The sequence below is a fragment of the Solea senegalensis genome, unplaced genomic scaffold (genome assembly GCF_019176455.1).
Source record: "Solea senegalensis isolate Sse05_10M unplaced genomic scaffold, IFAPA_SoseM_1 scf7180000016095, whole genome shotgun sequence".
Taxonomy (NCBI): Eukaryota; Metazoa; Chordata; class Actinopteri; order Pleuronectiformes; family Soleidae; genus Solea; species Solea senegalensis.
The window spans coordinates 2,677-21,036 of NW_025321588.1; the positions used below are offsets into that span (position 1 = coordinate 2,677).

The following is an 18,360-nucleotide window of genomic DNA, read 5'->3' on the forward strand; positions in this document are numbered from 1 at the left end:
TTCAACTTTTTATCTCATAATTATTACTTTTAACCCACAATTTCAACATTTATCTCATAATTATGACTTTTTATCCCACAATTTCAACTTTTATCTCATATTTCTTTTTATCTCGTTCTGCCTTTTATCTCACAATTTCAACCTTTAATCTCATAATTATGACTTTTTATCTCACAATTTCGACTTTTTATCTCATAGTTTCGACTTTTTATCTCATAATTTCATAATTCGGAGACATGTTCTCCATGTGGACCACAAACATTTGAATATAAAAATGACTGAGTGAAATGTAAACATGAGGGTCACCCAATACTCTCTGTAAACAGCCCATCCATAACAGTAATAACAATAATAGTAATATGTACACACTAAATGAGGGTCTGTGTCAGTCTGGTGTTCCACACACATGTACTCGATGTCTTCTTCCATCTTTATTTGTTTTTTGAGTTTTTAAGTCCAGTGTGTCAAATTTAAGGTGCGTTCCTTTTCTCCCCCTGAACTCAGATCTCCAGTTGGGAATCTTGGAGTGACTGAAATGCAGTGAAGTGTTTGGCAAACTTATTTCCGTTTGGCATAAATTGAAGATAAAATAGTTCGACTTAATCTTTCATAAGTGTCGCTCTTCATTACCCCAGGATTTGCCTTTTACTGCATATTTAATTAAGAAGCCAACTCTGTGGACGCCACACCATTACTCATTACTCCACAATGGAGCATCTTTTATTTAGCATTAACGCTAACTGAAGGGAAGTTTGAGGTGAGGCATGCAAGTTCACCGGTAAATGTTGCTAAATTCTACTCACTGTACCTTTATCTCACACGGACCTCTGCAGACTCACAGATTAGGAATCTCAAATTATGAATCTTTATTGTGTCATTAATCCCCCCAAAAAACCCATGTTTGCTTATTTTGACTCATGGTTTCAGACACATGATTCAGCGGTCCAAGTATATACTGTATATTCATGACAGTATATATACTGTACATACATATATATATATATATATATACATGCATGCTCTGTACTATTTCACACACATTGTTCCCCTCTAAGTACAAGGCTGCCATGTTTTCCCTGTCCTGACATAAATAATATGTAATCATTCTTCAAACAGCAGACTCCTCACAATCCTCTCACAACAGTCAGCTGTTTCTGGGAAGCTGAAGCCTCAGCAAGCGTCGACGTCCAGACAGTCCGTGTAAAAGTCTGTCAGAGTGAGGGAGGGAGTTTGACCCGCGGCAGGGTTCACAGTGAGGAGGAGGAGGAGAGGACAAAGGCACAGAGCATTTTTTTTTTATTTTCATCCTCAGCACACCTAAACGGAGGAAAGAGGAGATAAAGAAAACACATCTGCATTATATTATTTTCACAGTTGTTACTGGTGACATTAAGTTCATTAAGTATTTAATAAAGTGGATCCACCTCGGCTATTCTGTTCTACTGCTAATGTTACCCACTTTCTCCCTGTTAGTATCAGGCTTTTTAGTATTAAGACAAGTTGAGTTGGACGTGTGCTAAACATGTAAACCTGTAAACATGTGGTTTTAATGGGACAAACACGGTGATTCCATTTGTCTCTGTATGTGACAGTGAACATGATGTCCTTCTGTGACCTGTGTCAAAATGACTGACTGACATCAACCTGAAAATGCTACATTTGTACATTTAGTACTAAATAAAGTACAAACATGTCATATTCAACATACTGTAACTGAGGAATTTGTAACCATATATTTATGTATATGTATATATATACATATACATAAATATATATATGTATACACATATATATATATATATATATATATATATATATATATATATGTATATATATATATATATATATATAAAAAGTTGCCAGTAAAGATGGCATCGTTTCGTGAAATATCGTTTCAGGAAATATAAAATATGTCAGGACTGTAAGTTGTGCTGTAACGTTACACCAAAAAAAGAGAGAGAGAAAGCGTTGTAAACATTAGATCTAATAACAGAAGCAGAGACAGAATGAACTGAGCCAGGGGAAAGAAAGAAAGAAAGGGAAATAATGTCTGTTAGTTACTTTTCATTGACAGTAGTTAAAGTTAAAACTGTCAAACAATCAAATGATGATTCAGGGCGAGAACACACTGACTTTAGAAGTGTACAGAATCACATGACCTCCCACCTTCTGATCAGACATCATGCTGTTGGCCTGTAGTGGAGTCGGGTGTCCACTGTGCAGACCTCCTCCTCCTCCTCCTGGCCGGTCATGTTCACAGAAGATGGTCCCGTTGATGTAGTGAAAGCGATCACCGGGGACCAGGCGGTTCCTACAGGTCGCACACGTGAAACACTAGAGCAAACACAGATGCAGTGGTGAGCCTGTTCACATCGTGTCATTAATACACTGACAGCAGTGTGAATATCAGTGTCGCTCTCACTTTAAGATGGTAAACGTTGCCTTGCGCTCGCATCACCATCTCACTGGCAGGTATGGACTGTCCACAAGCGCTGCAGGCACCGCTGTGTCCAAACAGCCTGTGACGCAAAGGACAGACAGTGTAGCTTCAATGCTGCAGGTATCATTGACACACACATGTAGATCAGTGTGGCGTTCACAGCCTCAAACATGTTCAACACACGCTGACAGGAACATTTCAGGCAGATGTAGTCGTGTAGTCTGTGGTTCTTGAACGTTGCAGGAGCTTTGAAAAGGAACCTTCTGTTGTCTTTACAGTCTTTATAACCTCTCCTGAACACACTGCAACACTTCACTCTGTGGAGCTGCAAGTCAGGATTTATATGTACCCTACAACAAATAAGAGAGGGTGTGACCCCGCCTATCGCCCTCTGTCAGCTGAGACAACCTCATGTGGAGGAGAAAGCGGTAGAAAATGGATGGACCTTAGTCTGGATCAGTGACCTTCAGTCCTTTTCTTCCAGTTCAGAGTTCCAATTTAAATAAAACACAACATTTATCTTTTGTGTGCTGACTTCCTACATTATCTCTGAGTTTAACTGTGGTGTATTATTCTTATTATTACACTTTGAGAAATTCACTTTAGTACAATCAGTCAGACAGACATCCTGCTGTGTCGTGCCAGTAGTGGAGCTGACCTGATGTAGTCGTTCTTACAGAGGATCATCCCTCCCTTGCTGTAGCAGGTGCTGCTGTATTCACCCAGCTGAGCGTGGCAGCAGGAGCACTTGAGGCAGCGCGTGTGCCAGTACCGCTCCATGGAGAAGAGCAGGAAGCGGTCGTCGATTCGACTGCCACATCCTGCACACGACTTGCCCACTGTTCCTCCGCCACTGCTCATCACCGCCACTGCGGGCACTGCCTCAACTCTGCTGTTTACCATAGCAACCTGGTACACAAGAGAGGAGCGTTAGTGTGTGAGACAGCTGCAATGTTGGGCAAACTCTAATTTGTGTTACTTTAAAGGCGACATAGACCAGAAGCTCCAATTAACGCCGCGTTTGTGTGTGTATCTGCGTCATGACCTCGTTTATGAAACCCTAAAGTTTCAGAACCAACAGTTCAGGCACTGCTGAGAAAATAGGGTTTTCCTGTTTTCCTGGGCTCTGCTGATGATGTCATCAGTAAACCTCACCACTCCTATCACCACCGTAGCGCCTCCTGGTGCGGGAACTAGTCCGGGCACATCCGGTTGCGTACATTCCACCGCAGAAGAAGAAGAACTACTCTCGTTGTAGCTGCTGAGCTGCAGAGCATCCACCGTGCCAGAGGGGGAGCTGTGTATCTGAGAGCTGACGTGCTAATTACGTCACTTCCAGGTACCTGGCCAATCACAGCTGTAAAGTCTTAAATTTACGACTTTAATCTCGTAAATTACGACATTATTCCCACGACATTAATCTCGTAAATGTACGACTTTAATCTCGTAAATTAAGACTTTATTCTCACGACTTTGATCTCGTAAATGTACGACTTTAATCTCGTAAATTAAGACTTTATTCCCACGACTTTAATCTAAATGAAATTAAGACTTTATTCTCCGACTTTAATCTACGTAAATGCGATTTTTAATCTGAAATTAAGACTTTATTTGACTTTAATCTAAATGAAATCTAAATGACTTTTAAGACTTTATTCCCACGACTTTAATCGACTCTAGTAATTAAGACTTTATTCTCACAACTTTAATCTCGTAAATATGCGACTTTAATCAATAAATTAAGACTTTATTCTCCGACTTTAATCACAAGTAAATGTGCAATTTAATCTTGTAAATTAAGACTTTATTCCCTTCAATCGACTTCAATCTAAGTAAATAAATGCGACTCTAATCTCGTAAATTAAGACTTTATTCTCTCGACTTTAATCTAGAAATATGCGACTTTAATCTTAAATTAAATTTACTCCGACTTTAATCTAAGTAAATAAGACTTTATTCTCACGACTTTAATCTAAATAAGTACGACTTTAATCTAAGTAAATTAAGACTTTATTCTTGTAGTCTGTGAAATATTTTTTTCATCAATGTAGCTAATACTGGTCATATTTAAGAGTTTGAGGATTAGTGTGAGAATTTTATGACCTGACCTTCAGAATGTAGAACATCTGCAGGTCTTCCTAAGCTCTCTCTCAATATCCAAATGACAGAACTCAAACCTTCTGCAACCTTTTCTCTGCCTCTGTTTACAATTTCAACTGGAAGTTTTGCAGGAGTTTGCAACACAGAGATTCACAAATTAATTCTACTGCTCCAGAAACAATATGACAGGATGGCAGCTTCTTTCCCCCACCGCCCCTGCTGTACTACACTGGCGCCCTCAGTGGTCTGATAGTATTTATTGACATTGAATGCAGCACAAACAGTGTCAAATGTTTCTGTTCATGAAGAACAAAGAGAGAGAGACCGTGTAGCTTCAAGTGTGGGTGAAAATTTCTCCTTAACAAACTGCACTGATTTCATGGCCAGATGGGAATAACAGAGCGTTTGAATCACACGGAGCACAACCGTAACAGTGTGTCAGCGAAACACACTTCTTCTGGCTCATGATTAGTGCCAACAGCAACATCCTATAATTGCAGGGATAGATTTCATTTTTCAGAATGAGCAACAGTAACATCATTTGTGCTCTGGATGGAGTGTTTAATTTCAGCGAGGGCATGTTTTAGTTTTACGACAAACCTTCCCACAAGATTATTTGAGAGTGCAGCAGCTGGTGCTCTGTACTGAAGCATGCTGCCCCTCAATACCCTCATTTTGTGGAGGAGACACCTGGCACTAATCAGCCACAGGAACGCGGTGCAAAGCCCAAGGCCACATAAAACCACAAACAGCCTCATTCACTGGGCCAGACCTTCGTATTAGTGAGTGGAAACACAGCCACAAACCAGCTGACCGTTTCTGAAAGTACATTTCAGACTGTTTGCTCTTTCTCTGGTTTTGTAATATTAGCAGTAATTATATTTATACGTTATTCTACAACGATATCAAGATCATGATAATCCAAAGTAATTATATTCATTTTTGATATTTTTGTAATCGTTCCTCTAAATCTAAAGCTCAAGAGCGAGCAGCTGCATGTAAAACAGACGTGACGTGACATGAACAACAAAAGTGACTTCCTGCTTTGGTTCGATCACACGTTTGATATCGACATGCGTCCTCAGGTGAACCTGCAGAGCTTTGGGAAACTCTGTGTCCACAGTCCAAGCCTTCACTGCTTATTCTTTGGTCTTCCCTCCATCAGTCGTGATGCTACAGAATATAATATAAAAATACAGTTTACCTCACTCATTATGCAGCATGTGTTCATGAGCACCAGCTTTACTGAGGCTCAATCACCATCATGTGAACTCATTTGAGTTAACAATGAGAAAATGAACATTGGGCTCTTGACTCTAACCTGGTGGGGACTCAAACTGGCAACCCTTCAGTCACAAGTCAAGTTCCCTCTCCGCTTGACAATGGATTGAATGTAATGGACATTTATTTGACGAATGGAGGACGAGGAATTCAATCTTTGTAGGAGAACCCATTTACACCCATCGTTCTTCTGTCGCCCAATCAGCTGACTGTTGTGGGTGGAGCCGGTTTGGCTCCACCCTGATCTTACCATTTTACTTTGGTGGCTGGTGATTGTAGTTTGATTCCTGATGTAAACACACACAAACAAACACACTGTACTGGACCACATTCACTCTCACATTCACACCTACGTCCATTTAAAGTGACCAGTGAATCTAATCCCAGTTTAAATGTCCTTCGGTCTGTGGGAGGAAACTGAAGTAGCCGCAGAAAGCTCACATACAAACGCTATATTTACAATAAAGGGTAATAAAATATAATAAAATCATGAATTCATGGATATTTTCTAATGGAGTAACACGTAATATACTATATGTAAGATATAATTATAAAAAACAGAACATTCAAAAAAGGTACAAGAAACATGGACGATGATGTTTCTATTGCTGAATAGAAAATGTTGAGTGAAATACAGTAATTATGATTTCTTCATCCTTTGAAACATGAAGTGGAAACAGCAGGGATGTGGTCACACAGCTGATTGGACCAAGGTCAGGTCAATGATACAGTGTGGGGTCACCACTTCACTGGGTCTCAGGAGGTGCATGACATTGCTATTCACACATTCATACAGCACGACTCACCCCTTCATACAGCGGCACATTTTCTATCACACGTATTTCAGCCTTCAGGAGCAACGTGGGGTTAAATGTCTCGTCCACGGCACGTAGACTAACACAACAAGAAGCAGCAATAAACAGCAGCATTTCTCTGCTTGTACCGAGGACCAGGTTGATTTCTGAATAAAAACATTTAGCTTTGATATTTGTATTTTTATTGCCTGTATTTTACTTGTTTTTATTGTGTTTTTCTGTTCTTTAATCATGTACTGACCTTGAGTGTTTAGAAAGGCACCCTTACATTAAATGTATTATTATTATTATTATTATTATTTATTAATAAGAAGCAACCATTTTAGGGTCTCAACAAGACCCGCAGAGTTTCTAAAATCTAAATCTATCTTAACACCTTTTACATCCCTTCATTTAAAGTTACTTTTTTTTTGACTAAATCAAATGAGCTTGATATGGGACATGCTGGTCTACTGCTATAAACATAATAATAATAATAATAATAATAATAATAAAAATAATGATAATAAAAATACTACTACTACTACTAATAATAATGACTAAAGTACATCCTTTGACCAAAAATGTTATTAATATGTAATTATCTAAATGTAAAAATGATCCATCATCCCAAATGTTGTTTTTTGCTGATCTTAATCATTTCTAATAATGAACTAAATGACACTCATTTTAAACCAGCAGTGCTAAACAAAATGCTGCTTCTGTCCTTGACTGTTGTCATCAGATCAAGTTCTCTGACTAGCTTCTGGTTCCTTTGGTCCTTTGTGACGGTAAACTAAAGATCGTATGAGTTAGAAACAGCACATTCATGGATAGATAATAAATAAATAAATAAATGAATAAATAGTTAGTGCAAATGTTATGAATGAGTACAGTTTAAGAGCATGACAGAATAAACAAATCAACAATAATACATTTTTAAAAATGGGTCAAGTCCAAGTAACAAAGGTGCAGGGATTTATGTGACAGAGGGTCAAGATTGCAGCATTGAATAGAATAGAATAGAATAGAATAGTCTTAATTGTCATCACACAGAAACAGTAAATGCTTCAATGACACCTCTGATAAAACACAAAGGTTGTTTTGTTTAAGGAAAGTTTTTACAGACAAACCACAACCACAAAGACACACAACTGAAATGAGTATAAGTGGTTAAAAGACTAACAACTTAAAACCATGCATCACTCTCTCTCTCTCTCTGAATATTTAATATTCAGAGAGAGAGAGAGAGTGAGCACAGTGAAGAGAAATGATCAGACACAAGTGTCTTCTGTATGGAAACAATAAAACAGAGTTACACAATGACACAACAACGATGAGTCTTACTGCTGTGAGCTTGGACGTCCGTGTATGGCTTGTGTTCCTCTCAGCTGAAGATGCCAGATGTCGTAAAAGCAAATATCTGTAAACTTTCCACCAGTTTTAATCCACACGCTTGTAGGTGTGGCTCAGTAACATTCAATCATTCATTCATTCATTCATTCAGAGTAAGTGTTCCCCGTGAAGCAGTGGGTGCTCCTGTCCTGTCTCCTGCTCACTGGCACACAGACTCACTGCCTCCTCTAACTGTGTCAGGGAGGGAGGTGTGGCTCCTCCCTCTGAATCCTGGGGGCTTTTGACCTCTCACTGTATGATACACTCATAAACTCATACGTCTGTATGTTTTTAAGCATGGCTGTGTGAGATATTGAGGCATCATTTATAGAACATCAACATGTTTAACTCGTGGAGACACAGGAGCTGCTTTGCCTACTGTTGCCTCATGTGGTCACTTTATGTCATTTATGAGGATTTAAAGTTAGAACATACTGTGGATCAACAATACAATCAATAAAATCACTGATTTTCTCGATGGTCTTTGGTGTGGGAGAGTGAGTGGTTTCAAACTTCAGTTTCCTGTTGAAAACAGCTGTCAATGCCGAACAGTAGATCAGTTAAAAAGACTTAACAATCCTAAAAATGTGGGTTAATCTCCAACAATTACTAGGGAAATGTCTAAAATCTCAATATTTAGTCTGGTGTATTCAGTGTCGGTCCTTCCTACAGGCGACATAGGCGCTTGCCTAGGGCGCCATCTAGTGAGGGGCGCCAAAATATGCGGCAAGGAAAAAAAAATAGAATTAAAATGATAATGTCTATTTATTTTTTCAACAGTTTTTGCCATCCCTCTGTATCTACAACAATACGTCGACATAAAAATAAATTAAACTTAAGTAAAATAAATGACAATTCTAGGTTATAGAAAGGCCAGAAAGGTGGCACTGTAGATGAAGTGTGATATTGTGTGTGTAGTAGAATATATTATTCTATTCACTTGGGGGTGAATTTGAACCTTCTTTGTTTATTTTGTATATTATATTTTGATTAATAGGTTATATGAATCTTATTCTACAGTATTTAATTTTGCACACAATGTTTTATTGTTAGTTTAATTTTTTGTGTGCACTTTTTGTTCTCAGATGTTGCACTACTGTTAAAGTTAGACGTTTATTTTTTGTATATTTATTATTGAACAGGTTTATTCTTATCTTGTTTGTATTATAATTGTTTAAATAAATGTGCAATTCTTTGGACATGAGTTATTTTCTCGTGGGGAAGGCGCGCCATCAATCAAGCTCGCAGAGGGCACCAAATGGTCTAGGACCGCCCCTGGGTGTATTCAGCGACAGCACTGCATCACAAACTCCACCCACTGTACTTTAACTTTTTTTTTTTACTAGTGGAGATGCGACCTAAACCGTGCGGAGGCGAGGCGAGGCGGGCGGGGACGTAGTGGAAAAGGTCACAACCACGTGTAGCCACCGTAGCATGTGCTGTTTGTGGAGTGTGACCTCTGCTGGACAAACTGCTTAACTGCCTGATTAAATGTTAGACACTGAAGTAACACATTAAGAGTGTATACACTCTTTCTGTTTGTATGTTTATATAAATCCCAGACACATTGCCTACATGGTGTTGATATGAACATAGGACTGATCATATTATCACAGTCTAGCAGTTGTTCCATATACACAACATTTTTTTTGTTTTTTATTTGACATCGAATGAACACTAATGTAACGTTAATGAAAACTCAGCCCATAAGAAGATAGAAGGTTAATAAGAGGTTCGGGATGCTTTCTTTTCATCAACTATCACTGATGGAAAAGAACTGTTTAATGGAAAAGCTCCAGGAGTGGACATGAGCCTGTCGTGTGCAAATGTGGGTGGAGCCAACATGGAAACCATGGTCGGGGACCCACAAGGACTTGCTGGCTGAAGACCTGTTGTGTGTTATTTGCTCTGTGATATATAGCCCATTTCACTGTCAATAAAAAACATTATTATAGCATTTCCTTATTTCACTTTTACATGATTATCACGTTTCATGTTCCGGTTCTTCATTCATTCATTCATTCATTCATTCATTCAGGAATGGAGGGCAGAATTTTGAAATGAGCCTCCCCCGTCTCAAAGACCAGCAACAACCACTGGTTACGCATCTGTTTGTTCAAACCTCAGTTCCAGGAAAGTAGGGATGTTGTATAAAATGTGAATTCAACTAATTAATGCTGAATTGACCTCCACCCTCTGGGCGTACTGCCCCCTCCTGACGTGGTCGTCAGGTGTTGACACACTTTTTGGCTGCATGGTACCCTGCTGGTAACTTCAATACACTATTTTAAGAGGAACTAAACTCCTGTTTATGCAGCTCTGCTGAGTATCCACTTCGAGTCCCCCTCCCCCCCGCACGTGGCATAGAAAACCACATCATAACAGTTTCATGCAGACGTGCCGTTATGACTCAAGATCTATAAAGTCTATAAAGAAACCGACAGAGTTAGAACGTAGAAAGTAGAAAAGAGCCATTATGAGTATGTTTATGTGTCTGAGCAAGATTATTGTTCTGTGATAAGATCTGATTCTGTTAATATTTGACTCCAGTTGATCCTAAAAGTTGAGTCTAAAGTTCAGATTAGTTATTTGATCAGACACATCATATTTCCTTCAGATAACACTTGAGAAAACGTTGGACTCTGTTTCCTGTTCAAAGCAGCAGAATAACTTCAGACGCTCAACAGCTTCATGACGATTATTTCTTCAGAAGGTAATGGAACTAAACTAAACTAATCTCTAGACTAATCTGCAAAAAAATTAATTTAATATAATTCACAAAAAGGACAGCTGTTAGTTTAGTCTGCACTACAAATTCATATTGAAACAATACATCTCTGTAAATACACCTTAATGTGTGATGGCATAATGCATCTACACTCCAACCTATTGCTGACTGTTCTTTGCTTCTATACCATTATTTATCATTGAAAATGTAGCCCCCTGCACTGCTGGATCCATTTACATATTGATTTACTTGTTTTTTTTATATAGGCATATCTTATGTTTGTTTGCAATTATAACACCTCATAATTCATTTAATAATTGCTTAATATTGTTTGTGCTACGTTCTTACCTTGTGCTGTTGAACCACATGGAGGGTGTGAGGGTTGATGATTTTAAATGAACTTAGCTTTGTGTATTCAAAGTGAATTACTGAATACCTAGTTACATGACCCAGATAACCAATATCTTCTAAGCAGTTTTTTTAATGATTTTAATTATTAGTGTTTTAACAACAACAACAACTTTTTCCACAATATTTTTCTTTCTACTCTTTGTAATCAGAGTACGCCAAGTACCCTCGTTTGTCCATAATCTCTTCACAGAAGAGCCACATATCTTCAATCTGGTAAAAAAATTAATTTAATAGGGTCAAGAATTAATTCTCTCTCTTCCTCATTCGGATCCATTGTGTCAAACAGCTTTCACATTTCCTGCGCAGTCTCCTCAGTTTGGGTGCTGTTCATGTTCAAATCTAAGGCATCTTCACTCTGGCTGCAAACAAGTGTTAATTCGCCTGCACCCATTCCGCTGCAGCGTTCAACTTTCGGCGTAGTGCCGGTAGTTAAGATCGAAATATGCATCTCTGCAGTGAGCACTATCATACGATAACAACGCTAAAAACTACCCAAAAGTCCAAAACCCGATTCTTTCAAATTAATATAACTTTACAGGACAATATATAGTGTGCAACATAACGTTCTAGTGAATAAATACTGTTTCTGTTTCTTCGTATGACGCAAAGTTGTTGTCACTTGACTGTTACCCACCTCGTCGTCTTCACACTTCACATGGGGAACGAGGCCGACATAAAAGAAAGTGCAGCGATAATCTAAGGACAATATAAGAGCATAATAAACCTTATCTAACTGAATAAACATTAACTGTATGAAGATAAAACAAAATATCAGTTATGATCAATCATTATAAATGAAAGCAAAACAGGTATTAACTAATTGGACACAAAAAATGCAAACATAAGCCTCGTATTTTCCATGGCTCAATGAAAAGAAAAGTGGAATTTCCTGTTCAGTAATTCAAAGTCATCTTCAGAGATCGGACCTAAGTTATTAAACTAGTTTTCGTTTACTTTGACCTTTGCCTGTAAAATGTAACCCTCTCTCAGCTAACTTGGCTAGTGTTGCTAACTGCAAAACAATCACTTCCCTGTTACAGATCCATCATGTTCTTATGACTTAACTCCGCCTCCTCTGACTCACTGTGTTGCTGGACCTGGTGGTCCACCAATGCTAACAAAACGTGGAATGGAATCCATGCTGTAATGATTGTCTTGTGTTCTCCCAGCAGGTGGCGCTCGGCTATGAATCAGATCATGGACAGTGAAGAGGAAGCTCCGCCCTCTAAAAAAGCTCTGTGTGAGGAACATGGCGGTCAGAGGTGAGATGAGGATCTCATGGATCATGTGACTCGTCTCCATGTCAGCTCAGTGTTTTATTTACATATCATGTTCTGTGTTTGTAGGAGGATCCATCAACTGAGACAAGACTCTGCTGGACCTGGACCCAGCTGTGTCTCCATGTCGAGTGACTGCCCCATGGGTCAACCTGTGGACGTCAAACAAGAACAGAGGTCAGATGATAGAGGGTGGAGGTCTCCACAGGTCAACACCACAAATGATTCACTATGTACCACCAGAAATGCTTTGTATTTGAGAATTCAGACCCAGAACCATGCAGACCAAAGACATTCTGGACCCATGTCCCAAACAGACCCGTCTCTTTAAGCTCAGATCTGGACCCATGAAAAAATAATAAATGTTGAATAGATCTAGAACAGTCCTGGCTCATGTCCTTGGGTTTGGGTAAACTGATCTGACTGAAGATGTTCTACATATTTCAGTGGAAGTCTTAAATCAGTGTAGTGTCTGACACCAAGAAGCTGACACCATCTGGGTCATGCAACGATTTCTGACAAACCTGTTTTCCTTTTGTCTCCTGATACTGTAGATCATTCATGAGATCAATCTATAAGAAAAAATCATGGAGGAGGGTCCATCAACAGGGACCAGACTCTGCCAGTCCTGGACCCAGCTGTGTGTCCATGAAGAGTGACCAGTCTATACGTCGTCTTATTGACTTCAGAGAGACTCAGAGGTAAGTAAAAAATAGAAGTTTGGGACTTTTGTCTTCAAGTTGTCAAACTCATGTCATGTGAACTTGGCTTAAGAAGAAACTTAAGTGCAGCACATTGAAAACCTCGTTGAAACAAATGATTGTTCAGTAAACGACACATAATCTTTTCTCCTCAGAGTTGATCAGCAGAGGACAGAGGTTCTCAGTGGTCAGTCTGTCCAGTGGCATCGAGCAGACCTGGACTCCATATTTAAGGTGTGTCAATGTACAAACATGACACTACTGTTAATAGTGCAGCAGAGTCCTGGTCCTGACAGTCTGGATGCTGCTCTGTGGACCTGCAGGATTTCACTCGCTGATCATCTGAGGTTAAATTTCACATGTTGTTCTGTTCCAGCTGCTGGAGGAGAACATCATCTGCTTTGTGAAGAACGAGCTGAAGAACATCCAGAAGGTTCTGGGTACGGATCACACAAAAGTCTCAGAGAGTTGGGAAGAAGATAGAGACTTGTTGGATGGTGAGGATGAGGGGCAGAGGAGGAGCAGAGAGGCCTTTCTGAAGATCACAGATAACTTCTTGAGGAGGATGAAGCAGGAGAAGCTAGCTGACTGTCTACAGAGAAGTAAGAGGATGTTTAATGTGAAAGGAAGAACATCTTATTTTTATCAATGATCCACTCACTGATTTATTTTCTTGTGTTCTATCAGAAACCAGAGCTCCATCTGAACGTAAACTCAAATCAAACCTAAAGAAGAAGTTCCAGTATTTGTTTGAGGGTGTGGCTAAAGCAGGAAACCCCACCCTTCTTAATGAGATATTCACAGAGCTTTACATCACAGAGGGAGGGACTGGAGAGGTCAACGAAGAACATGAGGTCAGACAGATTGAAAAAGCTTCATGGAAACCAGACAGACCAGAAACAACCATCAGACAAGAAGACATCTTCAAAGCAACAGCTGGAAGAAACGGACCAATCAGAACAGTGATGACAAAGGGAGTGGCTGGCATTGGGAAAACAGTCTTAACACAGAAGTTCACTCTGGACTGGGCTGAAGACAAAACCAACCAGGACATACAGTTCATGTTTCCCTTCACCTTCAGAGAGCTGAATGTGCTGAAAGAGAAGAAGTACAGTTTGGTGGAACTCATCCATCACTTCTTCACTGAAACCAAAGAAGCAGGAATCTGCAGGTTTGAAGACTTTAGGGTAGTCTTCATCTTTGATGGTCTGGATGAGTGTCGACTTCCTCTGGACTTCCACAACACTGAGATCCTGACTGATGTCACAGCATCCACCTCAGTGGACGTGTTGCTGACAAACCTCATCAAAGGGAATCTGCTTCCCTCTGCTCGCCTCTGGATAACCACACGACCTGCAGCAGCCAATCAGATCCCTCCTGACTGTGTTGACATGGTGACAGAGGTCAGAGGGTTCACGGACCCACAGAAGGACGACTACTTTAGGAAGAGGTTCAGAGATGAAGAGCAGGCCAAGAGGATCATCTCACACATCCAGACATCACGAAGCCTCCACATCATGTGCCACATCCCAGTCTTCTGCTGGATCACTGCAACTGTTCTGGAGAACATGTTGAAACCCAGAGATGGAGAAGAACTGCCCAAGACCCTGACTGAGATGTACATCCACTTCCTGGTGGTTCAGTCCAAAGTGAAGGTCAAATATGATGGAGGAGCTGAGACAGATCCACACTGGAGTCCAGAGAACAGGATGATGGTTGAGTCTCTGGGGAAACTGGCTTTTGAGCAGCTGCAGAAAGGAAACCTGATCTTCTATGAATCAGACCTGACAGATTGTGGCATTGATATCACAGCTGCTTCAGTTTACTCAGGAGTCTTCACTCAGATCTTTAAAGAGGAGAGAGGCCTGTACCAGGACAAGGTCTTCTGCTTTGTCCATCTGAGTGTTCAAGAGTTTCTGGCTGCTCTTCATGTCCATCTGACCTTCATCACCTCTGGAACAAATCTGTTGTCAGAAGACCCAACAATGAGCCAGTGGTCCAGACTGTTTAGAAACAAACCTGAACTGAATCATCTGCACCAGAGTGCTGTAGACAAGGCCTTACTGAGTCCAAATGGACACCTGGACTTGTTCCTCCGCTTCCTCCTCGGTCTTTCAATGAAGACCAATCAGAAGCTCTTAAGAAGTCTACTGACACAAACAGGAAGTGGTTCACGGACCAATCAGAAAACAGTTAAATACATTAAGATGATGATAATCAATGAGAATCTGTCAGCAGAGAGAAGCATCAACCTGTTCCACTGTCTGAATGAACTGAACCACTGTGCTCTTGTGAAGGAGATCCAAGAGTCCCTGAGATCTGGACATCTGTCCACAAAGACACTGTCTCGTGCTCAGTGGTCAGCTCTGGTCTTCATCTTACTGTCATCAGGAAAAGATCTGGAAGATTTTGACCTGAAGAAATACTCTGCTTCAGAGGAGGCTCTTCTGAAGCTGGTGCCAGTGGTCAAAGCCTCCAACAAAGCTCTGTACGTGGATCAATATATAAATATTAATAAGACATATTCTAAAGACCACAAGAGAAACATGTTTAACCTTTTGTTCATCACTGTTTTCTACCTCAGACTGAGTGACTGTAACCTCTCAGAGAGAAGCTGTGAAGCTCTGTCCTCAGTCCTCAGCTCTCTGTCCTCTAGTCTGAGACACCTGGACCTGAGTAACAATGACCTGCAGGATTCAGGAGTGAAGCTGCTGTGTGATGGACTGAAGAGTCCTCACTGTTCTCTGGAGACTCTCAGGTCAGAACTCAGTTTATTTGACAGTTGATCTTTTAAATCCTGATTTTGCTTCTTTAGGTTCTTGTTGATGAAGATGCTCAAAATCTTCAGCATTTTCTGAATCACTAAGTTCATCATATCTTCTTAACTCCAGTCTGTCAGGTTGTCTGGTCAGAGAGGAAGGATGTTCTTCTCTGACCTCAGCTCTGAATTCCAACCCCTCCCATCTAAGAGAACTGGACCTGAGCTACAATCATCCAGGAGACTCAGGAAAGAAGCTGCTGTCTGCTGGACTGAAGAGTCCACGCTGGAGACTGGACACTCTCAGGTATTCTCCTCCTCCTCCTCTTCCTTTTCTGCTTCATGATCAACAGCAGTATTAAAACTTGTAAGCAGGTTCAGGTTGAAGTTTTCAGCTGAATAAAAAACAGACGTTTTATTTACATTTATTAGTTTGTGCAGTAAAAACAACATCCAATTAAACATAATGTATTTCGGGTCGGGTTGTAATTTTCAGGCCAGTTGAGAACTCTAATGTAAAGAAGTTAAAAATGTATATACAGAAGTTGTCTTCTGTGTTGTCTGTGTGGTGGCGCTGTTAAGAAAATGTGCAGCCTCCCAAAACTACACCAGGGTGTACTCCATAATTCTGTCCACCAGAGTGCATCATTTAGACAACAGTTTGGACTAATGTTGGACTGTTTCTTCCTCCAGGATGGACCATGTTGGAGAGCAGTGGTTAAAACCTGGTCTCAGGAAGTGTAAGTACGGATTTACATGAAATAACAACATATCAGCTGATCATCAATAAACTGCAGCTGTGTCTTGTTGTCTTCATCAGATTCATGTGAACTGGAACCAGATACAAACACAATGAACAGAAAACTCCAACTGTCTGACGACAACAGGAAAGTGACCTGTGTGACAGAAGATCAGTCATATCCTGATCATCCAGACAGATTTGAGGTCTGTCCTCAGCTGCTGTGTAGAACTGGTCTGACTGGTCGCTGTAACTGGGAGGTCGAGTGGAGAGGAGATGTTTTTATATCACTGAGTTACAGAGGAATCAAGAGGAAAGTGAACGGTTCTGACTGTTGGTTTGGTCATAATGATCAGTCCTGGAGTCTGATCTGCTCTGATGATCATGGTTACTCTGTCCATCACTGTAGAGCAGTAACACCCATCAGGTCATCCTCTGTCTCTCACAGAGTATCAGTGTATGTGGACTGTCCTGCTGGGACTCTGTCCTTCTACAGCGTCTCCTCTGACTCACTGATCCACCTCCACACCTTCCGCACCACATTCACTGAACCGGTTTATCCTGGGTTCTATATCTCTCATGGTTCCTCAGTGTCTCTGTGTTCTCTGTAGGACATGAAGAGACAGCAGCTTCAGTGGTGTGGTGGATGAGGTCTCACAGTTTATAATCTGATGTTAAAGCTGGGCTCAGTAATTAATTGTTGAAACACTTTTGAATTCTCTTCACGTCCTGATGACCATCAATGAAGAAAGACAAAAAGAAATTGTATCTGTGAAATAAACATGACGTTCACATCATAATGAATGATTCTCCGTCATTAACTGACCCGCCTACCTGTGCTGCTCATTATCATGAAGGTACTGACTGTGCTGTGAGCGCCCCCTGCTGCTGAGAACCAGCCTGAAACACAGAGGTTCACGCCTGCTGCGTCTGAGCAGAACAACACTCACAAAAACCACCAGAGGGCGCTGTTCACCATGACATGAAATATAGAGGCAACACTTTGAGGTGTTTGCCGACCTCTAGTGGCAGCTGTTTCGATAGTATAAGTGAACTTCATGTGGCCTTTTCCCCGCATTACAGATACTTTTATTAATATTGTTGAAGAAATAATTCATCATTTCTGTTTCATGACTTTATTTCCTGTAAAAAATCGTATCTTTTCTGATAAAATTATTTGTTTACAAATGTAAAATAATATTAGACATGGCTGTAAATGAGTCGCTACACGTTTTCTCACACCTGATATTGTGATAAATTGTTTTTTTTCATTTTTGCTTTTACAAAAGTGGCCTCTCATATTGAACATTTGAGAAACACTGATCTGTGACACTTTTCCCTGGTTACAGTAAATAAAACAACCATTTAACATCATATAATGATCGCATGGAAGGCGCCCTTAAGCATTGAATAGTCTCAATCACCCTAGATGGGAGACCAGCCCCATGTAAATTCACCCTCTCACGTGCCAAGCCCAGAGAGCCAGTTCTTTGGGGTGTGGATGAAAAATCTGCCGTCTGTAACGGCAACGGCCATGGCCGGCTGTGGACGAGCTGCATCAACAGCTCCAGGTAGTTTCTATGTGCCTGGAGAAGCGTCGGGGGCCAGGTCCCATTCACTGACCTCCCCTCGAAAACCGCTCCCCACCACGTTAACGAGGCATTCGCTGTATCTGTTTTCCTCATCACCACGGCACCACTACCGCTTGTCCCCTTAGAGGAAGCGGTAGTCATGAC

General features: G+C 40.5%; 1 protein-coding gene and 1 pseudogene across 2 annotated transcripts; one reads left to right on the plus strand and one right to left on the minus strand.

Annotated features, from left to right (window-relative positions):
• Positions 1–1,289: 1,289 nt before the first annotated feature.
• On the minus strand, positions 1,290–8,164 carry LOC122762805 (LIM domain transcription factor LMO4.1-like). 2 transcript variants are annotated; one of them, XM_044017970.1, is made up of 5 exons: positions 7,963–8,164; positions 3,099–3,349; positions 2,423–2,519; positions 2,167–2,334; positions 1,290–1,317 (listed from the first exon to the last, which is right to left on the minus strand). In XM_044017970.1, exons 2-5 carry the CDS (start codon positions 3,341–3,343, stop codon positions 1,309–1,311), a joined length of 519 nt encoding a protein of 172 aa, XP_043873905.1. In that variant the 5' UTR covers positions 3,344–3,349; positions 7,963–8,164; the 3' UTR covers positions 1,290–1,308. The 2 variants fall into 2 exon arrangements, with proteins under 2 accessions (XP_043873905.1, XP_043873906.1); XM_044017971.1 differs by lacking the exon at positions 7,963–8,164 and having other exon boundaries at positions 3,099–3,458.
• Positions 8,165–10,451: 2,287 nt separating this feature from the next.
• Positions 10,452–17,424, plus strand: LOC122762801 (annotated as a pseudogene).
• Positions 17,425–18,360: the final 936 nt, after the last annotated feature.